Below are 27,488 nucleotides of genomic sequence, written 5' to 3' on the forward strand. Positions count from 1 at the left end.
TTATATTTTCTTTTGTATAGTTTTTATTTTACTTAAATAAATAGAAATTATTTTTATACTCATGTTAAACATATAGTGGAAAATCATAAAAACAATTTTTAAAATTTTTTTTTGCTCCTTATCAAATGGAGTTAACAATGTGAGTTTTTCAGGACAGGAATATTTGTTTGATTCGTTGGTGAAGAAAATTATGTAGATATTGAGCCAGACACTTAAGCTGCTGCTCATTTTGATATTGATTTAATTGTATGAACATACAATCTAACTGCAGCAAGAAGCTGGGGTAGGGTCCAAGCCTGAGCGTTTTGTGATTGCCAGACGTGTAAATTCTTCAGCTGTTGTAGGATGAATTCCAACAGTGTTCAAAAGAATTTTTATTGTTAAACCAGATCTAGAAGTTGAAGAAAAAATAAAAACACAATTTTATTAGAATTATTTAAGAACAAATAGAAAAGAAAAAAACTTACTTCACTGCAGCTGCGAATCCTTGCATAACTTCACCAGCAACTGGGCCAATATAATGTAGACCTAGAACCTTTTGGTCTCCCGAGCGTTCAGCTACAGCCTTAACATAGCAATATCTTACGCTCTTTTGTGGTACGAAATACTCAGTTGGCTTATAATATCCATGGTATACTTCAATATTGTCTTCGCCATACTTGGCGATGGCATTCTCTTCACTCAGACCTACGGAACTGTATTCGAGGGGTGAGAACACAGTTGTGGCTACGTTGTCATAGTCCATCAATTGAGTAGCACCACTGAAAATACGGCGTGACAGTAAACGACCAGCGTGAATAGCCACCGGAGTCAGTTCGGGTTTACCGTGAATAATGTCACCAACAGCATAGATGTTAGGGACATTGGTTTCCTCTTTTTCGTTGACTGGAATCTTATCACCTTTGGTTACAACACCAGCGTTGTTCAATTTCAAATCGTCAACAAGACCTTTACGACCAATAGCCCACAGAACGGTGTCGTACACATCGCTGCCTTCTTCGTTGGTTTCAGTGTTAACGTACTTAACAAGAAGTCGTCCATCTTCGGTTTTTTCAACAGACTTTGGAACTGTGTTACGCAGGAAAGGAATGTTCCTCTCGACCATGGCATCGGCTACAATATTTGCCATTTGTTGATCGAATCCACGTAGAATAATTGATCGAACCATAACTGTGGCTTCATAACCGAGCCCCTTAAGGAAACCAGCACATTCAAGACCAATATCTGCAAGAAGATGGATTAAAGTTAATATTTTAATTTAAATTTGAGAAAAAAGCTATCTTACATCCAGCTCCTACTACCAGGGTTTTGCCGGGTGCATGAGACAAACTGAATATATCATCACTAGTTATTCCGTATTCAACCGCTCCGGGGATGTCAGGGTAGCGGGGACGTCCACCAACAGCAATAACGATATTCTTAGCTGTGAGTTCTCTCTCAGTGCCATTCTTCATGCGAGCAATAACGGTATTGGCATCTTTGAATGAACCCAATGCGTTGATGTATTCGACTTTTCTAAAATTAGAAGAAATTGATTAGAACAAATAATAACATCATAATCTTCTTTTATGCATCTTTTTTAATCTAACTAAAAGAAGTTGGAGCAAGTGGTTACTATTTATTTGTGTGCGCACTCAAGAGGTTATGAATACTCTTATAATAATTAAACACAGTGCGAGCAATTAGCAAAGGGTAGGATTAGAAATGAGATGCATCGATATCATTCGTTTTTAATGTCTGAACATTAAATTTCTAGGAAAGCGTTACTCATTCGGGTAGTACGGCTGAGGAGGGAATCTCTATAATTAACAGTACCTCCGAAATCCATTCCTAGAAGTACGGGTATTACGGTTGAAATGTTTAAGGCGAGGTAACAACTGGCTAATTCACTAGAGAATTGCTTGTGAAAATATTGATAAAACAATCTAAGGCATAAGACCTTGCAGCGGTGTGAAATTAGAATGAGAAGTATACTCGAGTTTTGGACGAATAAAAGCTTTGTAAATTATAGCCAGATCAGAAGGGGTAAAAAACTTCTTTTTTTTATTAATTAGCGAACACTAAAAGGGTTTTGTATACCTTTAATAAGCCATAATTAATTAATATATAAAGACACAGTGTGAGCATTAGGAAAAGAGGGAAAGGTTGGATAGGAGGTGTCGGTGTACATTGGTTTTAAATTTCTGAACATTGCAATGACAGGGAAAGACAGAGCATGGCAGGGCGTTCCATATTCGCGAAGTACGGCTAAAAAAAGAATCTCTGTACTTCATAGTACGGCCGAAGTTGGGCTCAAGGGTAAACAGGCTAAGCTGGACTTGCGTGCCGTCGGAAAAAACCTAAAGACTAAGCAGCATTTCTGATAATGTCGAATATGTGATCGGTCCACAACAAGTTCTTTTTGATGGAACTGGAAACTATTCAGTCTTCTCGACACAAGCACCACCCATGGATAGTGGCATTGAGGGAGGGTTACGCTTTTGCTATAGTAGGCAGCATTAAATTCTAAACGAGGTTTGATGCTAACGCTCATCATACTGTATGGGGCAGTACGAATATCAACGACAGAGGTGAGTCTCTTTTTGATTATATTCTTGGTACTAACCTCTTAGTAAGTAATGTTGGTAATGAATCAACCTTCATAACTAAAACTCGACAAGAAGTCTTAGACATAACTCTTGTCTCAGATAGTATACACCATATGATCTTGGACTGGAAAGTATCCAAAGAACACTCGTTCTCTGATCATAGATATATCCAGTTCAATATAAATGTGGATGATAACCCGAGTCCATTGACTTTTCAAAACTATCGGAAAACTGACTGGGCTTTATACAGGAACTCATTACAGAGTTTACTAGAACCTGGACTATCTAGTCCTTCCTCTAACGCTAACGAACTTGACAACAAAAGTCAATGACCTTACCTCAGCTATGAACAGATCGCTAGAAATTGCTTGTCCACTTATACACATAAGAGGAAAGAGGAAACCACAATGGTGAGCCTCAGAGCTTGACTCGCTCAGGAAGGAATGCAGGAAACTTTTCAACCGGGCCAAAGCTGCAAGACTAGCCTCTCATTGGGACTCCTACAAAGAATCCCTAAGAATCTACAAGAAGGCACTAAGGAAATCCAAGCGATCTTCTTGGCGATCTGTGGCATGATAGAAGAAACTTCTGCTTGAAAAATACAGACGGCTCCTGGACAAATTCAAGTAATGAATCGCTGAACTTACTATTGGACACTCATTTTCCTGGTAGTTCTCTTACTGAAACTTGCAACAGTTTTGTACGTTCAAGTTCAAATTCAACATATCCACAAGGTCTAATCACAAAGGATAAGCTACAATGGGCTTTCAACAGCTTCAAACCATTTAAAGCTGCAGGACCAGATGGTATAATACCAGTCGAATTACAAAAGGCTTCTGATATAATTGCACCAATCCTTGAGACAATTTTTACCAGCTGTCTTTACCTGGTCCATGTTCCCTCGGCATGGAGAGAAGTTAAAGTTGTTTTTATACCTAAAGCAGGTAAATGCTACCAAGTCAATCCTAAAGATCTACGACCTATAAGTCTATCATCATTCCTTCTTAAGACCCTGGAAAGATTGATTGATATCCATTTAAGGGCACGTATCGATACAAGACTTCTGTCTTCGTCTCAACATGCCTACTGTAAGGGCAAATCGGTGGAAACAGCGTTACACACTTTAGTACGCACCATCGAATATTCCCTCCATCATAAAGAGTTCACTTTGGTTGCCTTCCTTGACATCGAAGGTGCCTTTAACAACGTGGACACATCTGCAATCACATCTGCACTGACATCTCTAAATGTAGAGAGTTCGCTTCGGGAGTTAATTCATTTAATGCTTACTAGCAGAATAATTAACTCAAAACTGGGCAAATCTTCTAGCAGACGATTAGTTAGTAGAGGGACACCGCAAGGTGGTGTTCTATCCCCTCTCCTCTGGAACCTAGTGGTGAATGAAATCCTAGCTAGTCTGGATGCGGAGGGTTTCAGAGTGATAGCCTATGCGGACGACGTTGCTATAGCAGTTTCAGGAAAGCATCTTAATATCCTAAAAGAACTCTTACAAAATGCCTTAGACAGACTAATACTTTGGGCTGATCGGTGTGGACTGGGTGTTAACCCACACAAAACTGATCTGGTCTTATTTTCGAGGAGATACAAAATTCCATTTGTCAACCCTCCTTATATTAAAGGAATCCAATTAATATTCTCAGACGAGGCTAAATACTTAGGTCTTGTCTTAGACAAAAATCTAAATTGGAAACGCAACGTACAGAAAGAGTCAAAAAAGCTACTGTAGCTCTCTTTTCTTGCAAAAAAGCTATTGGTGATAAATGGGGTTTACAGCCCAGAATCACGCATTGGCTATACACATCGGTAATCAGACCTATTTTAACGTACTGTGTGGCAGTATGGTGGACTGCTTTAGAGAGAGGTATAAACAGGGATAAGTTAAATAAAGTCCAACGTTCCGCCTGCCTGTGTATAAGCGGATCGCTTCGCACGACCCCGTCTGCAGCACTGGACACCTTGCTCTACCTTACACCTCTTGACATATTTAGCAAACAAATAGCTGCAAGCTCGGCTATTCGCCTCAATGCTTGATATCAACATCTGATATCCGTATTTTCTCCGACAGCCAGGCCGCTATCAAATCTCTGGACTCTGTCTCTACAAACTCTATAACAGTCCATAACTGTCGATCATCTCTAATGGAGATGGCGCAGCAGTTTAATATTCACTTATGCTGGGTGCCGGGCCATAGAGACATTCCAGGTAACTGTAAGGCAGATGAACTCGCCAGGAACGGTACAGTACAGCCCATCCTACCACGTTTGGCAAGTACTGGCATACCAATCGCTACTTGTAAACTGCTACTAATGCAAGACGCTGCGAGGAGGGCAGGCACCAGGTGGACCAACATCACCACGTGTCAAGCCACAAAAAACATGTGGCCAACACTGGATTTAAAACGTTCAAGGTGCTTGCTCTCTCTAAGCAGATCGCATATAAGCTCGATAATAGGTGTCATAACCGGACACTATCTAATAGGAAAGCATGCCACGCGACTAGGCGTATTCTCAAATGACTTTTGCAGAAGCTGTATGGACGAAGAAGAGGAAGAAACGGTTCTTCATCTTCTTTGCACATGCCCTGCTCTAGCTCGAAAACGCAAGAATTACCTAGAATTCTTCTTTAACGATCTAAACGATCTAAATCATATCGGTATAATCAGCCTCTCACGTTTCGTAAGGGACTCTAACTGGTTCCATTGAGCTTAGGAGGAAGCCTCAAGATTCATGTGGTATCGCAATGGGCCATTAACCTGGCCTAAGTGTGTCCGTTTCCATCTTGGACAGCCACTATAACCTAACCGGAGACAAAACGGAGCCCTGGGGCACACCAGCATTTTTTATTTTGTGGATATCAAAAGTGCTTATTTAATTTATTATTTCTTTGAAAATATCGTAAATTTGTGAACAAAGCTTTTTGGTTCAATGCAATTTATTAACTACATAACATTAAGTACAATGTTATCAAACATTTATTGTGTTATTTATTTATTGGTCGTTGTTTTAATTGAATTGGGTCACTGTCATTTTTTTTTTAATGAAATGCATTTCAATATTATGGATTCCGAAATAAAGAAATAATGATAACATTTTACTGTTGTGCCGTCAAAATAAATCTATTATTAAAATCTATTAAAAAAAACATAGACATGAGAAAATTGACAGCATGTGAGATAAATATTCCCTTTGAAGTAAATTTTTGTTATGTAACTAAGCTAAAGGTCACATCAGCACGCAATCGAAAATATTAAATTTAAATAAAACTTACTTGTCTCTAAGGTCGACCCTGGTCACCCAGTTAACTGATTTGATGTGGTTTTGCACAGATTGTACAAGTTTTGACCAATCTGGTTTGACTTTTTCAACACCTTCAACTTTCCAACCATAAGCTACAGCTTCCTGTAATAAAAATATATTACAATATTTTAAAATTCACACTTGAAGACTAATTTTAAATAACTTACATGAATTCCTTCACCTAAAAGAGCGGCTTGATGCATTAGTTTTTTGGGAATGCATCCAACATTTACACAAGTTCCTCCAATACCCCATTTGGTGCCTAATGTTGGTGTTGGTACGACATAATCCAGTACAGCTACTTTAGCACCGTTCGCTACAGCGTCTTTAGCACAGGCCAATCCACCAGATCCACCTCCGATGACAACCAAGTCATAATCATAGTCTAAATGGAAGAAAAGAAATAGAGGAATTCGTTAGCACTTTAGATCATTGAATTTTATTTTGGTTTTTATGGAACTTTTCAAGTCTTTTTCCCCAGACTCACACATTTCATCAGTTATATTTCATAAAACCGAATCCTTTTTCCCCCAACAAACTACATTGTCGTTTAATTTGTTATGAACATGTGATATAAACACTCCCATCTCAAATATAGTTAATAATTATAATTATTAAATATAATTTTGCTAACTAATTATATTATTTATAATGAGAAAATATTGCTGTTAGTTTTCTCAATCACACTTTGTGTGATAATTTTATTCACTGTGAAGAAATACAAAAGTAAGGTGTAATTGCTTTTGCACATACACTATACATTTTTCCGTTCTTCCACCACAAATCGCCAAGGTAACATTGGTCGATCAACATAGATGGAAAAAAATGTATAGATAAAAAGAAAATGTTCGTCATCCAGAGTAATTGAGTTCTACGTCAACAGGTTTGTATTACACTTTGTTTTTTACAACTTGCGATAAAAGAGGTATGAGAACTCCTATAGAAGAGCTTTTCTTTTGTTGTATATTTTCATAGCTTTGGAATATGAATAAATGTTTATTTGAGAACAAAGACAGGATACTAAAAGAAATGATTAATAGATGGATATAAACACTGTAACTTTTTTAGAAGTTCAAGGCCGAAGACACTCAAAAGCTATGAATATAACTCATTGTCTAAATATTGTAACTCAGCTTACAAGTTCTACATGTGTTTGGAATATTTCTATTTCTAAATTATTCATTTTAGTCCAGTTGATTCACAGCAGCACAGAAAACTATGAGTGGCCTTCATTAGTCATTAGTGTCTTCTAAAACAAAACATACTGTTTATCATTTACCATGGTTCAAACAGTGGAACTAACCCTTTCATGCATATCGTTGTTACATGTTTTTTTCAGTTTTAAGTTATTATAATGGTAATGGACTATGAAGATGCAACGAAGTAATATTCAACGTCAGGGTTCTCTTGAATATGATTCAAACATATTATTATTCGATTAACATACACTAATCGAATCGTGCTTATGTGAAAAGTTTACATTAGCCAATAAGATTCTTTACAATACAAAAAAAAACAGAATGTTGCTTGCAAAGGAATGTTAATGCCTTATGAATGCCATGAAAGGTGCACAAAATGAGATACTTATTGAACAATTCTTATAAATATAATACATACTTAAAACGTAAACTTAGACTAGGCTGTTAAAAAACATTAATTTGCATTTTATACTTTTTATATTATCATTTGGTGAATTAATACAAGAGTGATATTTATTATAGATTTCAATTAATTGATTTAAGGGGCTATTTACACTATAGTTTGGTCTCGTAAAATTAGTATTCAATGGTTCCTGGAGTCTTATACTAGAACGACTAAAACAAAAGTTTAAACCACCAGGAACCGATGGTAATATTCCAACAATATTACAAAATTGAAACTACTTCCTATGATTTGTCAAAGATGTAAGGTTTGTAAGAGAAAGTCTTTTTGTCTTTTTTGAAGGGTTTGTAGACCGAAACGTAAAAATATTTTCTAAATTGCTTAGAGTCTTGTGGCGTGTACGTCGTAATAAGGTGACCATAGTGTACAGATATATTCCAGTACTGGTCTCACAAATGAAACAAAAAGTAATTTTAAAAAATATGGACCATGGAAATCACCACCAAATCTCTTAATGAAACCCAGAACTCTATTTGCTTTTATAAATATGAAATTAATACGTTCATTAAATGATAGTTTAGAATCTTAGACAACACCGAAGTCAGAAACGTCTTACACATACTCTACTTAAAGTACAAGAACCAAACATGTAAATAAAAACAATTGGAACTTTTTTGCGTATAAAATTCATGGTTTTCCATTTGTCAACGATTATTTTTGCACTATTCCCTGAATAATATTAAGTCGTATTGCAGGAGAAGATAGTGAGATATAGAGTTGGGTCTTTTTGTTGAGAATGTCATCAGCATTTATTAGGACAGACGAATTTTGTATGATCGAAACCAAATCATTTATAAAAAAACAGAATGGGACCAAGACGGCTACCCTAGGGTACACCAGAATTCACAACAAACTAATTTTTACGAAATTTAAAACTTTAACATCTATATTTTAAATATAAGGAAATTAATTTTATGAAAAAGTCGTTAAAACCTTGCTGTGCTAGTTTTCAAAGTAATGTTTTATGACACAATTTGTAAAATACCTTGCTGAAATCAGTAAAGATACAATTTACTTGCTAACGTTGCAATTTTTTAGATTATTTTTCTGTTTAAAAACTTAAATGATTCTCCTGTAAGAGAATAGACATATAATTTAAACGTTGAGAAAAGTAATTGTTTTGAATGCTTTTAAGCAAAACTGATTAGGCTTAATGCAAATTTAGATTTCTGTCTTATCGTCATTTTTCGACGACCTTTACTTTCAGATTGTTTTTGAAAAATGTTTGAATCCAAATAATAAAAACAATACAATGCTACTTCATATTGTTTATATGAGGGAGTTAAATGCATACTTATACTCTTCTTAAAGCTTATAAGACTTAAGTAAGGAAAATGACATATCATAATGAAATTCTTATTTACCACCTCCAAGTGAATTTTCGTTTTTCTGTTCTATACATTGGGAATCGATTGCACCGTAGAAGGCAAAGATGTTATATTTCTTTTCAACGACTCAAATAAATTTACTTCCGCCTACCAAGAAGTGATACATGTAGCACCTGTGACTCTGGCAAAAGCTCGACAAGACAGAGGGCTGATTTCTAGGTTCGCGTCGGATCGTTTTCAAATCGACCTTTAAATTTCGACTCGCGTCGTATTTCTTTATTAATGAATTCGCGGCGAAGCTAAAATGGTTCTTCTTATATTTCAGTGATTTGACACTTTTGGTTTGATAGCTTTCCACAAATTTTGCTTTGATTGAATTTGTCAAATGTGCGGTGATTTATTCAAGAAACAAAATCATAAAAAATGGAATCAATAATAGTGTAATTTATTCTGAAAGGGAGGAATTTGAAGAATCCCATGAATCCTCAAAATTACGGGTGTCCAGGAGACTACTGAGAAGCAATTCTTCTCCTTTCAACTAAGTTAGTATTTTTTCCCATTTAGTTTAAATCAAATGAATCAATTATTGTTCAAAATTTGAGTTGATTGGTTTATCAAACTATTTCGATTTTAAAAGAGAGCTTTTGTGTTCATTTTGAAGGGATCAATGAGGAATTCAAGGATCAGAACAGCAATGGCATTCATTCCGTTTAATGCCCTTATTTTTCTTCATAAACTCGACGAGAGCCAAAAATAGATGTCGATTTGTTTGCTTCTTTTCATCTTTACTTGAATGAATTTTAAAATTTTATATTTTGTCGATAAATTATAAGAAAATTTAAATAAAGCTAACTCACATTGTATTATAACTACAATCAAGAAAGAATCCACCAAATCGAACAGCGAACAGCTGTCGGATTTCAACTCGCCAACAAACATTATTTGGTCAAATTCAATACGAAGAAGGGGGAAGCGAAAGCAATAATTGAAAGATGGCAAATTCGCTAGCAAAAGCATTCGCCGCGAATCCCATAATCAGCCTCTGCGTTCGAAGGATCCAAACGTGTGTTGTATCTATCACTGTTGATGCCTTTGCCCGAACAAACAAAAAAACAATGGCATTTTAAATAAGACATGTGGTTTTATAATGTAATGAGAAGAAGAAAGAGTACTTCGCAGTGTACCAGACATTGGCCTATAGGAGTTCATGCAGAGAAGTTGGGTATCTCTTACAACACCTTTTGCCGTAGTTGTAGTGACCAAAGAGAAAGTGAAACCATAATCCATTTCCTCTGCAAATGTCCTGCTTTGGCAAACACTAGAATGAAATACTTTGGAAAAGCATTCTTTCACGAACTTGATGAGCTATCTGAGACAAAGATTAGAGACCTAATCTTTTTTCTCAATGCGACAAAATGACTCTAACATAATCGCTATGAAGCTTCTCTATAAATCTATCCCTTTCAATCAAAGGTTAAGCGAGTTTTTGTTATCAAAACGGCACACTACAGCGCTAATTGGATCTCAGACTAGGTTGCCTTGAGATCGCCATTTCTACCTACCTACCTACCGTTTACAAAATTCCTAGCTAGCGATCGGGATTTCGGAAGAAATCAAAAGGAATTGCGAAAGCATAAGCTTATCTGTAGAGCTGAACAATATAGGCATATAATAAAAAGTCAGAAAAAGAATGCTATTGTGATAAGCATGGAGAATCATCTTCCATCACTATTCAATCTTCAAGACAAACTTTATAAGAGGAACAGAACCTGAAACAGTAAAAACCAATAAAGCTTTCGAGCTAACAATAAATGCATTAGAACAGACAAATATTGTAAAGAAAGATTTTGTGCCTAGTCTCGATTTTCACAAGTATTAATATCAAAGTCAAAAACGATTCACAAGCTAAACATTAAAAAAAAATCAAAGGAGCAAAAGCAGTTCATTTCCCAGGAGCATATCTGGTTTTATAAAAAAGCAATTTCAGATTCTCCAGAGGGAAATTATAACAAAGAAACTAAAAGATAAAACATGTCAATTAACACTTTCGTTTTCTTTGCCAATTAAGAGAATTCTTCTTTTTATTTTTTTAAAAAGGGTTAAGTATACTTTTTGGAAGAATGTGTTAAACAAAAATACCTCAGAAGCCTTGTGTCTAGAAACTTTACAACAATTGTCACTTGACACCTTTTTCATTTCATTTCATTTGCCGAGGGATTGAAACAAATATAGAAATCCTAACTGATAACTCCAAGCAACAGTCTGTTAGAAAAATCATCTAACCTGGATCATTATATTGTTAGAATTGTGGCCAATTATTTTAAGAACAAAGAAAATGGTTTAAATTAATTTTACACCATTCTAGTAGATTGTAGAACAGTATCCAATTTAAAAAAAAAAAAGTATTAAAAACCAAAATGTTCACCTGAGTGTTAATTAAGAGATAAATGCAAACGAAATAAGGCTGAATTTAAACACCTTATCATTTCCATTAAAATGATTTAAGTGATTTCTTGTCAATAATAAGATTTTATAAAGATAGGGACTTATTAAAAGGCCTTAAACAGTTACGATAAGAAAATGCCCTAGGGTGGAAAATAGACAATATTTACAAATATGTTAAGGCTTATCACTTAAATTTAAATTAAATTGTGATGAGAAATATATTATATTACCAAAAGCACGTGTTTTTATTTTTTATTCTCTTTAAACAACATCAGGATAGACTAAGTAAATACAACAAAAACAATTGTCTGATGCCAACAAGTCGAGTTTTATTTTGCATAAATTATAATAATGTCTGTGATGATTGCCATTCAACTGAATGCATAATTGTTTGTTATTTTATTTTTGAATATTAATTTTATAAATATGTACATGTCATGTATGTATGTCTGTAAACGTATATTTATTTAAAATAACATTTATTTTTAATCGACAAGGAATTTTACTAAATTAACTACTTTTTAAAGAAAAATTGAACAATTTCATTTTTAAACAATTAGCTTGATGATATCATCCAAGTCATTATCTACCTATGACTAAGATATTTGTAGGTAACAATTTTAAATGATTTTTTTTAAAATACATTTCGAAACCAGTTATGTTATTTCATTCAAATTTATCTACAATACAATATTGCTTCGAAACAAAAACAATAAGGGTTTTTTGAACCAAAGCAACGACCACATGTTTAATGAGATATTGCAATTACACTTATTTTCTAAACAAAAATAGATTGGCATGGATAATGTAATGTATATTGAAGCATTTTCCAAGTAAACTCGATTAAATACGTCATTCACGTGATATTATTGATGTGACCTTGAGTTCGGGAACGTATTTCTGCTGATTTTCCTATCAGGTACGCGTACAATTGAACATACACGCAGTCTAGATAAATCCACTGATATTAATGGAAAGAGGTTTTATTAATGAAGAGAGAGATTGTGGTTTGGAATATTAGATAAGATAAAGTTTAATATTTTACCAACGTGCTCATTGCATGGAAATAAAAAAAAAATGATTAAATAACTTCAAAATACGTAAGAGCTATTCCAAAAAAAATACTTAGGATTCAAAAAAGGACAGTACCGAGTAAGAGTTAGTTTATTCATAATGGGTTAGGTTTTCATAGATAGTATAGATGTATGAGCTTGATTAATCGGGGATTACAGAATAACTCTAAGTTAAACTTTTGCCTTCTAATGGCATAAATCTCACTTTCGTAGTGAATAAACAATACACTTTTTTAAGGTACTACTCTATGTTAAGAGTTGTCTGATAAATGTTATACCAGTAAATTGTTTTGTCCCATAGGTTTTAAATTTGTATAAACGAATAAGGGACTTCATTTTCAGACCAAGGCAACTAGTTAATTTCAGTTCAGATGACATTAATTTTAAACTTAAAACTTGTCTATATTTTACTTGCAGAAACCACCAAAAACATTTTTACCTACATACAAAAAAAAATCCTTAAACATGTAACAAGTCCATTATAAGTTGTGTTTTGTACTTTTCCAATATGACAAAGAACACTTTTACATAAAACTTTAAAGAAAATTGTGCATTTAATAAATAAATCGCACTTATGAAGTTCAGAGCTTTTAGTTGAATGAATGATCAGCTGGATATAATTTCACTTCACTTGATAGGAAGAGAGATTTTTCTTGGCTAACGTTCCATTCAATGAAGAAAAGGAATGGTCAGCTTTAGACATCACAATAGACTTAATTCGCAGTCAACTGCATTCTTTGATATTAAATTATTAAATTAAATTATTATATTATATTTGAATTCTTTTCTCTACCGAACAAAACTGATTATTTTTAAGATTCGTATTTGGTATTCAGTTTGCTGAAACAAGAAGGTTTTTCCCAATGGGTCTGTTCAAGTGTCATTGTTAGAATCATTTAGGAACCACAATTGTTAATATTTCACGCTGGAGATCTTGGTATTATTTCCTAAGTTTTTTTTCACGGGTACTGCGTCTTGCGATGAGTTGACAAATTGTCCAGAAAAAATTCTTGTCATGAAAAGAGAATTTTTTGAATTATTCGTTCCGATTTGGCATACAAACTGTAAGCCCCCATTCTTACCATGACTCGCACACAGAAATAGTTGAGAGTTGTAAGTCACTAGGTTCTTGATTCTCTACGTGCCTTTGCGCCACCTTATTCATTGGCGAAAAAATTGTAAAGAACCCATTGTCAAATTACTAATTTCTTTTATTACAAAAATTAACACCCGAACGGTATCTCAATAGTGACAGCTCGTGAAATTAAACAAAGTCAAAAAAGCTTAAACGGACCTATTAATTCGAAATATCAGCTTCATTCACTACGTTAACATTTTACTAAACGTTTAAAATTTTGCGCCAATATTTTTTCCAAAGTTAAAAAAAAGAAATAACTGTTTGTAATCATTCACTTTCAACATTTTCAACTCAGCCCCCAAAATTGGGTTGTGAATTGTTTGAAATCGTTACTATTTTATTCTTCAATAATAAGTTTAGGAACGATAAGACTCCATATTTTTAAAAAATTAACAATCTTTACATTTCAAAACGACAATAGTTAAACACCTTTAACAATAGTTAGAAAACAGTCCCCAGAGTTAATCGATATAAATCGACTGCTTAACTTAGTCCATAATTATTAACATTATTTTGTTTTACAGGTGCGTATCAAAGTGGAAGTTAGATTAATCATGGATTAAAAACACACCCTTTCATATGCCGTAAGGGAAATACATATAAAAACGACGACATATAAAAATCTTAACGGATTTCTTTTTGTTTCTCCTTGAATCTATTTTTCTAAAGGAATGCCAAAAATATAAGTTGTAGATTATTTCAATTAAAACGATACAAAAGGACAAATAGTTGCTTTCTATTTCTAAAAATGGACCGACTTTCCATTACCGTAGCACGAATTTCCTTCTTATTTTTTTTACAGTTAGGCAGGGGTTTCAAAAGAACATGTTTTAAATATTAATGCGAGGGAACACCTTTAAGTCATAGAAACAAATATTTTCTTTTTCGGACTTTTTTTTATTTTATTTTTTTGAGCCTAAGTATTTTTGAATTGATAGCACGGAGGCGTACTCACAGCTTATTATGTAAGGGGGGCCATGCTGCCCCCCTGATTGGGTTCACTATAGGGGGCGACTTTCCATTACCGCAGCACGAATTTCCTTCTGATTTTTTTACAGCTAGGTAGGGGTCTCAATAGAACATGTTTCAAATATTAGGGCGAGGAAACAACATTAAGTCATAGAAAAAAATATTTTCTCTTTCGGACTTAACGCTACTATTTTTGGAGCTTAAAACAAGTTTTTTTAATTGATAGCACGGCGTACTAACAGCTAGGAATGTAAGGGGGGCCATGCTGCCCCCCCTGCAACCCCCCTGCTTGTGTTCTTTATAGGATTTGAGGTGGGTGCGAGTTTGGGTATATGCAAAGTACTTTTTTCATTTGAGCACTAAAAGCAAAGAAATCCCCCCAAAAAAAAAGTACCTATGGCAGAACGGACCAGAAAACAGAGGAAAAATGTCATCATAATCAATCATTTTTGCGTGTTTTGTATGTGAAAAAGTGATTTTTAAAAAATAATTTAAAATAGAAATAATCTTTTCTCGCTCTAAAATTGCTATAATTATTATTTATTTGCACATATCTATCAAATTAAAAAAAAAAAAACGTGTGTTAAATTCGTGTTGCGGTAATGGAAAGTTGATACCTAAAAATAACTCCAGTTTAGGATTTAATACAATTTCGAATCATTAATTTTTATGAATTATGACACTAATTACAAGATCCAAATAGAAAGTTTTCCCTAAGAATTCATCCACATTCGATTTTCCAACCGACAAAATAAATACTAAACCGACCTAATAGCGATGACGTCTCTCAATTCTATTTATTTTTTAACATCCCTGAACTATTCGCGACAAGGAACCCTTCAATCACCTCGTCCGCCCTCGCTGAACACAAATCACATCACACCACACCATACACGTACATTAATCAAGGTCAATCACGGAATACGAAATGAACAAACCCGAAGCAGAACCGGCATGTTTCCCAATTCCAGTTGTCAAATAAACCGTGACGTCAATTTTATTTTATCAGAGTAGAGGAAAAATCTTCTCCGTTATAAATACTACATAACATAATTTCTATGCCAAAATGCATGACGACAACTTTAACCGGTTGCTCTGTTCTGTCTAATGTCTGTGAGTCTATGTCCAGTACTTGAGAATTGAGATACCAAAAACAAATTACGTAATTAAAAAAAAGTTCAACAGTCACAGGGAAACCGCACTGAGTTGTAGTAAAACAAAAACGAGACAGTTGATCGCGTCCATCTTGTGTTGTGAAATAACTCTTGTCATCGTGACGTTGCACTCTATCTCCCCCAAGAAAACTATTGACTATTCCTGGCTAGCTAGTTCTTTGTCATCATTTCATCACATCACTCTTGTGACTTGTGTTGCTTCTACGGACGAAGACGACGACGACAACGGGACGGAACTTTATATACTTACTTTTGTGAGCAAAACACCTTCGCGAATAGCTTTCAACCGAGTTTCGAATCAAGGTTAACGTGGATCTGCGACTCCAAATAGTTAATATCGACATTTTTCCCGAACGTTTGGTTGGAACTTAGAACACACTAATACCGGATCTTAATCACATTCACACAAGCCAGGCTAGCTATCGGTATCAACTAGAAGACCTATAATAAAAGTCTTAAAGCACAGATAAGCTTGTCGAGTTAGTAGATATTTTTTTTGTTCGAATATATTTCCACAGCGAAGCGAGGCAAAGTTCTAGACAATTCTTTCAATTTTTTGACTCAGATTTGTGCGAGGTTCACGATGAAATCGATTTTAATAACGGGCTGCAACCGAGGACTTGGATTGGGATTGGTCAAGACGTTCCTCAATTTACCAAAACCACCGAAATACGTTTTTGCAACATGCCGTAATATCGAACAAGCTGGGGTGAGTGTTTTCGTTTTCGTTCTCGTTTCTTTTTTTAAATAGGTTCGTTTTTTTGTTCGTCGTCTTCCGAGAGATGACAGAATGCGGATGGGATGGAATAATTGAATTGTTTTATTTTTCGGTTTCTATTTTTTTGAGTGTGATACAAAAATGAAGTTCAATTTGACTTACTACTATTTCCAATTGGTGCCATGATGTTTATTAAATATGCAAAATGTAAAAGTACAAATAGTTTACACACAATTAACGAGGAATAAAAAAGTTTTTATTTTAATTGCCGCAGCTAGCAAATAACTCGAACTTTAGTAGTTGACTGGAAGCAAGAGAATGATGTGTGACGGAATTTATCCGCTCTTAATATATTCCATTTTGGGTTTGTTTGATAGTGTTCATGAGGGATGGGAAATTGTGTATTCTTCCACTGGAATGAGTGTTCATCTGATTAAAGAAATTTCCTTATAGAATTGGGATATTTTTGTTGTTTTCTTGATGATGACGACAAATTATTCGATAATCTTTTGTTTTGTTACTTATTTAATTGTAGATTGTTTTAAAGATTGTAGGTTCTAGAAGGGTTTGATTAACGATCGAGTCATCATTCCAATAGACAGAATTTCGTCATAATTGGCACTTCTAAAGGAATGCATTATTTTTATTTATTTTTTTGAGTGAAAAGCGTCTGTGTTGTTTTTGTTTGTTAGTTTTGAACATACAACAGTGTTTTTTTAATCAAGTTAAGTTAAAGGCGCTGTTAAACCCAGTCTCTGGTATATGGAAGCCTGTCTTTAAGTTTAGACAAAAAAATCTGAACCCAAATTAAGTATATCTTCAAAAATGGAAATATTTGATTGCACCAACGATAAAAATGTACCTATACTAATAAGAATCTTGATCTTGCTATGTAGGAAAAAACAAAACACTACTTTTTTTAATGGAATATGAGGAAGAGATCAGGGCCCCGGTTCCACTTCAAAAACTTCGCATGTTTACTTTGCATATTACGTTTCACCAAACGCAAATTAGAAAGGAGGAAATTATTGAATTGAAAAGTTTAAAAAAAATTCTTTTAACAAAACTCTTTTCTGAAAAGTGAAAAGTTTTATTATTTTTCAAAGTATTTGTTTGTTTTTGTTTCTCCAAGCAATAGACTTTGAAAATTATAATTAGAATTTTACAAAGCTTTTTTAATGAAATTCAAAGGGAAATTTACATTTGCAAATATGAGCTTGTTTTGAAAAGTTGTCGTAAGTTATTTAAAAAGAAATGAGTCGTTTTGAAAATGATGTCAACAAGAAATGATGATAACTTTGACGAATTTTCTAAAGAACATGAATTTTGAATTTTAGGGTTAACTTGATAATTCATCTCAATTTCAAAAATGTCTGATTTGTTAGAGGTTTTTGAATCCATCAACATCGTACCTATCCTTTAATTGAATTTGATAGTTTAAATGTTTCTTTTCTCACTTTTTAACTTCGCATTTTTGCAAATTTGCAAAGAGGAAATATTTGAATTAAAAAGTTTTAAATTTTCAGATAAAAACATTTAACAAAACTCTTTTTCTGAAAATTAAAAAGTTTTATTATTTTTCAACGTAGGTATTTTTTCTTTTTGTTTCACCAAACAATAGACTTTGAAAATTGTATTTTGAATTTGGAAAAGGTTTTTAGTAGAAATGCAAAGGAAAATTTTCATTTGCAAACAGGAGCTTGTTTTGAAAAGTTGTCGAAAACCGTTTTGAAAATGATAACAACAAAAAATGATGATAACTTTGACGAATAATCTAAAGAACATGACTTTTTTAATTTTAGGGTTAACTTGTTGATTTATCTCAATTTAAAAAATGTCTGATTTGTTAGAGGTGTTTTAATCTATCAACAGCGTAGCTATTTTTCAATTGAATTTGATAGTTTATATGTTTCTTTTAAAAAGCTGTTTTAAATAAAACGAAGAAGTTAAAAAGTGACTAAAGAGTAGTAGAAGAAGAAGTTAAAAAGTGACTAAAGTGTTTTTAAAGCAACAATTAATATTGATATAGGAAATGATTTTTCGACAAAAGATAGTTTTTGATTATGGAAAAGTAACGTCGAATTCCTTTTGTCTAAAATCTGAAATAAACTAAAATTCTTAATATGTATTTAAGTCCTTTGTAACAACTTTTGTGTACACTACATTGTAATGGGAATGAAGCCCAATATCACAGTGTTGCATCTATGCAAGGAATAAGTAAAGAACCCTTCTGTAGAGTAGTTCATCGAGTATCGATTAATATGATTGATGTATTTCTCTCTTACACTATTTGTACTTTACTTCGCAGGATGTTATTTATTTTTTGCAAAGTTGAAAAGTGTTTGCTGAAATAGCCCCCATGTTTTTAAAATATACATCTTTAAAAACGCTAAAGCCAACCAGAATTGGGTGTATTAAGGCTACGTTAAAACACAACATATCCTTTAACAATAATTTGTATGATGAGTTTGTAAAGTAACTATCTTTGTCTTCTAGATACAGTTTAAATCATTTTAGTGTCATTACTTAGTTTCGGCAAATTGTCATTAGTTAGAAGGCTTTGTTTGATTTTAAATGAAGCTTTGAGTTTAATACTTTCATAGTTTTGAAAAATACGTTTTGGATATTCAATATGATTTTTTTACATACAGTGAATGTCATTATAATATTCGGTTTTTATTCTTAAACATACTTTTGGTGTTTTTCTCGTAGTAAAAGTTGAATTAAGGTTTATTATTTGGTTATTTTATAAATTAGTATATTATTCCCTAAATATTTCATTAACAAAATGGTGCAATCACTTCACTGCCTTAAGATATACGATAAACAACGCAAAAAGGACACATGTAAGCGCTTCATTAATATTCAGTTTAGTGTTTTCTTTGCCGAGTTTGACATTTGTCCCCATTAACAGTTTGTCTATTCAAGAGTACCGTTAAAATAAAGTGTTCACTAGACGTATGCATATATTTTTAAAACAACGTAGTGTAAGATCGTTTGGTTTTATTTAAAAAGTTAATCAAAGGAAAAAATGCAAGCCTTGAAGAAAGGAACCTTGTTATTTTTGACCATGATAAAGGTGAAACCTACAGTAAAATTGCTGATATTTAAGACATGAAGTCGGTGATATTGTTCGCAGGTATAAAAGGAAAGGAAGGATCGAACTAAAAAAGCAGGTGGGTCAACCAAAAAAGTTAACAATAAAAGAATAACGGCTTATAGTAAGAAAAATTAAAGTACATCCTCGTTTAAGTGCACCTAAAATTGTGCAAGAAGTGTTAATGGAATGCAAAAAGAAAATATCTGCATCAACAGTACTCAGAACCATAAAGAAATGGCTACGTGTTGCCAGATAAAAGCCATTCGAATCAAAATTTGCGAGGGAACACAAAAATAATTATGCAACTTGGTGGGATGATGTAATATTTGCTGACGAGAGTAAGTACAACCTCTTTGGATCTGATGGAAGAATTATGGTGTGGCGCAAGCCAAATGAAGAGCTTAAAAGCAGGAACACAAAGCCAACAGTGAAGCATAGAGTCAGGCACATGGGATGGGAAATTTAGTATTCATCGGCGGTATATTGAATAAAGAATACTATTTGAGGATCCTAAAACAAAAATTAAAGGCAAAGTGCTGAGAAAATGGGCATTTTAAGGAATTCCAAATTTTACCAGGACAACCACCCGAAGCACAAGGAGCATGTTGTAAGGGGATGGCTTCTGTATAGTCCAGGAGGCGACCGTAGGTTACCCTGCCTCATAAGCCGACTGGAATTGAGTGCCAGAAATGGATAGAGAATGACGTGGCATCTACAAAACTGCAGGGCGGGCTAACTTTCGTTGGGCCTTGTGGTGGCAAAATGGCTACTTCCGGTACCGTTTTTTGGTACATACCTACCTCATAAGCCGACTGCAAAAATGTACAACGGGTCTATTGGGATTTACTTACAGATTTAAAAACAGGAGGGCGGGCAAAAAAAACTCGGGCCAAACCGCTTGTCCGCCCATCTCGAAAAACGGTATTTTTGGTACAAACCTACCTCATCCGCCGACTAGACAAATGAGGTATCAAATGAAAGCTTAGACTCTCTAGATTAAGAATCCGTTGGGCGGGCTAACTTTTGGTGGGCCAAACATGTGCCCGCCCAGCTGTTTTTGAAAAAAAAAATATTAAAATTCATTAACTTTTTACTTAACGTAATTTCAAAAGTTTGTATCTCAAATTAAAGAAAAAAGGGTGAGTTGATTAGTTTCATTGTCAACTCAATAAAATCTTTAACTGAATTTGTAAAAATTTTTAAAATTACTTTAAACAAGTATTTTACCATAGTATTATTTGTCTTAATGTTAATATTAAGAACATACATAAAAAACATGACATTATTTTCTGCAACAACAATTATCAACATAACATTTTCATTTGTTTCATATTTTTCATATTAAAAATAAAATAGTAAAGATGATAAAATTAATATTAAAAAAATGAAAATAAAATTATAAACCTGTACCAACATTTTTATTTGCGTTACATTTTTAACAATTGTCATCAGAATCTTCATCACTTAAATATTCTATTTCGTCATTTTTATCTTAATTAAAAATAATTTCATCAACATTTAGAGGATTTGGTTCGCCTTGAAACCAAACTGGTAATAACTGGCCATTTTTTTATCTCCAATTTAAAATTTTCTGAATTGAGCTCAACACAATCTGCCTCTGATGCATTTTGACACATACAATTTATGAATATTGTCATATTTGTTTTTTCAAACAATGGCTTAAAACAAGGTGAAATTGAACTGGAGATAAAATATTTTATGTTCTTAAAAAAATTACCAGAAGATACGTTTTTAGAACCATATAGATTTTGATATATTTGAACTCTTGCTAAATTTACGCTTTTGCAATTCTTTAAGCCGTTTATTTGGCAAGTAAAATTTTGAATTATTTGAGTGCTTTTTTCGTCTTAAGGTTGAGCTTCATTACTTAGTTTTTCAAAAGCGGCCTGATAATGAACATTTTTTTCTAGTATTTCGAAAGATTTAGCTTTTCCTTTTTGGAAAAAAAACTGGATGTAGCCACAACCTGTGAATGCATGAAATGCAGGTAATGCAGCACACAAACTCATCCCTAGTTTTGCGGCAAGTTCTGTACAATGCATGCAACTTTTATTGTTCCTTTTTCAGTTGCCACTAGTTAGACAAATATTTAAATGCTGTAATTTATGCATGTTTAAAAGTAAAATAATAAGAATATCCGTGTCAGACGCTCGAATTGTATTATTTGAATTCGGTAAATTAGCCTTGTGTGGGCTATTTTATGACTGCAATTGCAATAGTGGATCCAAGGGGTAGGGATCATGACCCTCTCCCTCCTGGGAGATAATTTGTTTGCTTTTTCGCAGGAATGCCCTTCAATTCAGAACTAATCGTATTACGTTAATGGATATGACCCCCATTATATTTTGAATTATTTATATTTTGTATACCTATGAAAACAACATTTATATTTTACTTCCTTAAACTTTGTTGCTAAAAGTACTATTTTTGGTTCTGACCCCCTTAATGAAAAGTCTGGATCCACCCTTGTGCAGTTGTATTGGGGCTCTTCACACTTTGAGATAGATTCATTTTGAATTTCGTAAGAAATACACTTATCATCAACCGTCAAAAAAACTTTCCTTTCCCTCAAAATTGGAATTAATGAACTATCCTCCCAATGTTGCCCTAAGAATCTTACCAGAGATTAATTGAAATTTGGATTTTTGATACATTTAAGGAAGTCTTCTCTTCTTTTTTGTAGTGGGCCAGATATTGTAAAATTTGTGCTTTCCTTTTCATTTCTATTGTAATGATCCGAATTCTTAATTGATAACTTCAAAACAATATGTATCTCCCGAGACTCAGTAGAACATACTCTTTTTAAAATTATTTCTGATATTTTATTAAATGTTTGCGAAACTAAACCTCAAAAAGACATCGCGTTAATAAGACCCTGTTTTTTACCATCACTTCCCTTTTAGTATTTCTTTAAGCATTCAGACGCAAAGTTAAGAACTTTATTTCGCTTAATCGGTTTTGCTAATCGATTAAGGTCTTTTGAACACTCTTTAATAAAATTATGTTTTTGGGTTTCAACAATTTCATTTGCATTTAAAATAAAATCTTGTCGCTCTAACTGTTGTTATATTAAATAAAAATCCTTTCTCTACATTTATATCAAAAGGATTAATATTTTGTTTTAAAATGTTAATTATTTCAGAGAACGATTTCTTATATTAATAAGTTAAATATGTCAAAATGCATCAGAGGCAGATTGTGTTGAGCTCAATTCAGAAAATTTTAAATGGGAGATAAAAAAATGGCCAGTTATTACCAGTTTGGTTTCAAGGCGAACCAAATCCTCTAAATGTTGATGAAATTATTTTTAATTAAGATAAAAATGACGAAATAGAATATTTAAGTGATGAAGATTCTGATGACAATTGTTAAAAATGTAACGCAAATAAAAATGTTGGTACAGGTTTATAATTTTATTTTCATTTTTTTAATATTAATTTTATCATCTTTACTATTTTATTTTTAATATGAAAAATATGAAACAAATGAAAATGTTATGTTGATAATTGTTGTTGCAGAAAATAATGTCATGTTTTTTATGTATGTTCTTAATATTAACATTAAGACAAATAATACTATGGTAAAATACTTGTTTAAAGTAATTTTAAAAATTTTTACAAATTCAGTTAAAGATTTTATTGAGTTGACAATGAAACTAATCAACTCACCCTTTTTTCTTTAATTTGAGATACAAACTTTTGAAATTACGTTAAGTAAAAAGTTAATGAATTTTAATATTTTTTTTTTTCAAAAACAGCTGGGCGGGCACATGTTTGGCCCACCAAAAGTTAGCCCGCCCAACGGATTCTTAATCTAGAGAGTCTAAGCTTTCATTTGATACCTCATTTGTCTAGTCGGCGGATGAGGTAGGTTTGTACCAAAAATACCGTTTTTCTAGATGGGCGGACAAGCGGTTTGGCCCGAGTTTTTTTTGCCCGCCCTCCTGTTTTTAAATCTGTAAGTAAATCCCAATAGACCCGTTGTACATTTTTGCAGTCGGCTTATGAGGTAGGTATGTACCAAAAAACGGTACCGGAAGTAGCCATTTTGCCACCACAAGGCCCAACGAAAGTTAGCCCGCCCTGCAGTTTTGTAGATGCCACGTCATGCTCTATCCATTTCTGGCACTCAATTCCAGTCGGCTTATGAGGTAGGGTACCCTACGGTCGCCTCCCAGACTAGTATAACTATCTCAAGACCTTAACCCAATCGAGAATTAGTGGGATGAATTGGACCGTCGAGTTCGCTAAAACCCTGTCTCGTCAATAAATGCAATAAAGCAACGGCTTCAAGTAGAATGCGCATTGAAAACCTTCAACAAATTATAAAAAATATGCCCAAGCGACTGGACAGAGTTTTATCCAAGAGAGTACCCAACAAAATATTAAAATCAATGGCAAGAAATATTAATTAAAAAGTTAATATAAGTATGTAAAAAAACGAATTTTAATGAAGTGTTATTTTTTGAGTTGTCGTATTCTTTATTTATGTTAATTTCCTATTTTAATTCAAAAATTGATTTATATTGAAATTATTAAATATAAAATATTATAAAGAAAAACTGTTTTTTAACTTTTTTAAAGTTAAAAGTGAAAAGTAAAGTGTTTTTGTTGAAAGAAACAAAAAAAAAATATTAATGGCACTCACTGTATATTTCAAAAACTTGATATAATAGAATTGTCTGGAAAACAGATTCTTTAAGAACAAACCATTTTAGCATAAATGGTTTTTCTTTTAAATTTTTGTAAGACAAATGAAATCTAACAAGATGAAGATTCAAATACTATATGAAATCTTATAAATATATATATATTAAAGAAGGGGACTACAGATTTTAAAAACCATTACGAAAATTAATAATGTTTGAATACTACAACAACTTGATTGTGCTACCACAAGGCTGGAATTACATATGTTTCACGGATGCAAACCGATCATCAGATTGCTTTATTTGTAGTACTTAATCTTCGGTTCGTGGATATTAATCCAATAACTTTCTACCGTATCAGTGAGATTCGAACCTTGACAAAGTAGCTTACAGAGGCGATGCACTAAGTATGACGCCAGGCAGCGCAGTCCTCCCAATGCAAGTTTCTATGTTTATCAATTGCAATGACAAGCCCAAAAACTAATATCTCAAAAACCTTCCGTGATACTTTAACTTTGAAGTCGGACTTGAATTAAGGCCATCAAAACCCATTGCAAAACTGCAATTTTATTGTAAGATAGAAAACCTTGTCGATCAATTTAGTTTAAGTATTGAAGTTAATAAAATAGACACTTTTGCAATAACTAAGTCAAAATATTTAAAAACTTCTTACTTTAGTTACACAAATAGTCTCTTTTTGTATTCCAACGTCGAATAACTTTGGTCTATGTTATGTGCGCTGCCAAGCTCTCTTCTTCCATCGTAAAACATGACTCAAAAAGACACGAACATTCGCAATCATTTTTAACACAAAACACATACACCTCTTAAGCTTGAAGCTATATCTTTGAAATTTGCCATTTATTAATTTACTTTAAACTAAAAATACATTTTAGGATCTTAAAGAACTCGGTTCTCAACACAACAACCTACACATCCTCGAGATAGGTAAAACTAACTCGCTTAGAATTGCAATTCCTTGTCTTTTACACCATTTTCTTCTTGTTTGACAATAAAGATCTAAAACACTTCGATGCCTATGGTAAGCTAGTCACTGATGTAAGCAACGTTGTCCAAGATGATGGACTCAATGTTCTCATTAACAACGCTGGAATAGCTTCAAAATCGACTCGTCTCAATTTCGTACAAGCTGATTCGATGATTGACAATCTAACCACAAATACCGTTGTACCTGTTATGATGGCAAAGGTAAGTACATCCTTTTTTTATAAAAGAAACCTAACCTAACTTATTTTATATTCGAAGGCTTTTGCTGCCCTTATAAACAAAGCTTCAAAGGCAAATGCTTCTCTGCCCATGGGTGTGAATAGAGCTGCCATCATCAATATGAGTTCGATTCTGGCCTCGATTCAGAAGAATGACTCTGGTGGCATGTATGCCTACAGAACTTCAAAAGTAAGTACCCATTGTCACAAACCAATCAAACACTTAAATCAAACTTTCAACTTTCAGGCTGGTCTCAATGCCGCAACCAAATCAATGAGCCTCGACTTGAAGGACGGCAAAATACTTTGCGTGAGCATTCATCCAGGCTGGGTGCGAACTGACATGGGCGGCCCAAAAGCCCCACTGGATGTGGAGACAAGTACAAAAACCATCGTAGAAACCCTGATGACCATGAACGAGTCCCATAACGGTGGCTTCTTCGAACACAACGGAAAACCTTTGCCATGGTAGAAGAACTAAACCGCATTTCGAATTTTGTCGTGCCCTTTAAACGTGGCGTTTGTTTCTGTTTTTCATAAAAATATAATTAATTTGTTTTTTTATTTAAAATAAATATAACAGTAGTTGAATGCATGCATTTCCTTTCACAATTTTTGTTTTTTGTTTAAATAAAAAAAAAAATCAAAGCCAAGATCCTAAGTAGAAACTCCGCGCTGAGAAGTGGGTGTGTCGTGTGGGCGTGAAGAGATTTTTATCAAGACAACGACAACGACGAAACATCAAAAATGGCCTTTCACAATACAATACAAGAACTCAAGATTCGTCCAGCTGCTGTTGTTGGGGAGACAATCAAATGTGTTGCACTGGGTTACCTCTGTCGTTGGGGTTTGTAATTCGAGGCATTGCTGGAACAAGGACGCAGTTCGTCGCAGCCTGGGGACTACTGCTGTTGCTGGCCGAGGCGGTGATTTGGTATTCGTCGACAGTCGGAAGGGGTCGTGCATTGTTCGGTTGAAGAGTCAAGATTATGTGTCGTAGGGCTACGGCCCAGGTAGAGCACTCATTGGAATGGCTTAGAACCAGAGATGTGTATGTTTCCATTGCCTCCGCCATGCTATTTGTTTCTACAGCTAATGGGGAAGAAATATTCGAGGTTCAAACAGACCGAGAAAACTTCTAAAAAGAGAGAGAAAAGGTACCTTTGGCAATTTTATAGATTTTTGCCTGAACTGGCATGGTCAAGTTTCCTGATTGCCAGAGCTGTTCCATTACACCGACACGTCGCTGGATCTCATCAAGACGCACATTGGGTGATTCTTGAACTTTGATCAACTGCAAACGAAGAATTCCTAGAGCAAATTGCTGTGCGTCATCGGGCACCGGTTCTTGGAAGGGTGCTGTTGGCGGTTGAAGAGGAGACGTTTGAGCTGCGGCCGTAGGAGGTTGGGATGGTGGCGGCGCATTTACATTAGGCATCGGATGAACAACAGCTACTGGGTGTTGACTATTGGACGCCCCCACTAATGGTGGCATCGCCAGGGGCAACGGCGCACTAGTCTGATTGGGCTGGACTATTGCCGTTGGTTTGGAAGTTGTTGGGCCACCCTGGAGTGGAAATGCAATTCTCTTGTTCAGATTCAGTTTAGTTTTGCCAGATGCTGGGAGGGCATTGAATTGTAGTTTTGGTGGATCATTCCAACCTGGGGTATGTGTGCCTGGGCCTGCTTTGAAGATGAATGTGGAATTATTCGAGCGATTTTTATTTATTGAATGAATTTATGGATGAAATAATACCTGAGGAAGTTGGGGGTGCTTTATCGGACATTTTAAACGGCACAAATGGAAAATAACTACAATTAAATGCTTTTTTATAAAGAAGAAAATTTTGTTTCGCAAAATAAATCAATCGCGATTGACGTTTTTACTAAACGTCACACTGCGTTCAGGGATAAAATTGACAGTTCTTTTGCATAACGAGAGATGCAGATGGGCAAGCAAATGGAGTATTTGTTTTAATTAAATTCACAATCATGAGTTGCAGATTGATTCGGATATTTAATAGTTTAGTTTTAACTATGATACAAATGTCAAAATTAAAATTTGATTTCTTAACCTTGA

At 34.0% G+C, this 27,488-nt stretch overlaps 3 protein-coding genes across 7 annotated transcripts; 1 reads left to right on the forward strand and 2 right to left on the reverse strand.

Moving 5' to 3' along the window:
* Positions 1 to 16,737, reverse strand: LOC129944021 (thioredoxin reductase 1, mitochondrial). 4 transcript variants are annotated; one of them, XM_056053154.1, is made up of 6 exons: positions 16,576 to 16,737; positions 6,073 to 6,290; positions 5,877 to 6,007; positions 1,286 to 1,515; positions 468 to 1,224; positions 1 to 391 (listed from the first exon to the last, which is right to left on the reverse strand). In XM_056053154.1, the coding sequence occupies exons 1-6, from the start codon at positions 16,595 to 16,597 to the stop codon at positions 262 to 264; spliced, it is 1,488 nt and encodes a 495-aa protein (XP_055909129.1). In that variant the 5' UTR covers positions 16,598 to 16,737; the 3' UTR covers positions 1 to 261. The 4 variants fall into 4 exon arrangements, with proteins under 4 accessions (XP_055909129.1, XP_055909126.1, XP_055909130.1 ...); XM_056053151.1 differs by lacking the exon at positions 16,576 to 16,737 and adding an exon at positions 15,946 to 16,086; XM_056053155.1 differs by lacking the exon at positions 16,576 to 16,737 and adding an exon at positions 6,393 to 6,545.
* LOC129944023 (C-factor) lies at positions 16,271 to 25,999 on the forward strand. Its single transcript, XM_056053158.1, has 5 exons — positions 16,271 to 16,404; positions 25,079 to 25,130; positions 25,201 to 25,391; positions 25,449 to 25,598; positions 25,656 to 25,999. The coding sequence occupies exons 1-5, from the start codon at positions 16,279 to 16,281 to the stop codon at positions 25,878 to 25,880; spliced, it is 744 nt and encodes a 247-aa protein (XP_055909133.1). The 5' UTR covers positions 16,271 to 16,278; the 3' UTR covers positions 25,881 to 25,999.
* Positions 25,952 to 27,308, reverse strand: LOC129944022 (steroid receptor RNA activator 1). Of its 2 annotated transcripts, none has more exons than XM_056053157.1 (3): positions 27,165 to 27,308; positions 26,570 to 27,091; positions 25,952 to 26,500 (listed from the first exon to the last, which is right to left on the reverse strand). In XM_056053157.1, the coding sequence occupies exons 1-3, from the start codon at positions 27,193 to 27,195 to the stop codon at positions 26,220 to 26,222; spliced, it is 834 nt and encodes a 277-aa protein (XP_055909132.1). In that variant the 5' UTR covers positions 27,196 to 27,308; the 3' UTR covers positions 25,952 to 26,219. The 2 variants fall into 2 exon arrangements, with proteins under 2 accessions (XP_055909132.1, XP_055909131.1); XM_056053156.1 differs by having other exon boundaries at positions 26,570 to 27,094.
* Between the last annotated feature and the right edge of the window lie 180 nt (positions 27,309 to 27,488).

The sequence above is a fragment of the Eupeodes corollae genome, chromosome 2, assembly GCF_945859685.1.
Source record: "Eupeodes corollae chromosome 2, idEupCoro1.1, whole genome shotgun sequence".
NCBI classification, from domain to species: Eukaryota; Metazoa; Arthropoda; class Insecta; order Diptera; family Syrphidae; genus Eupeodes; species Eupeodes corollae.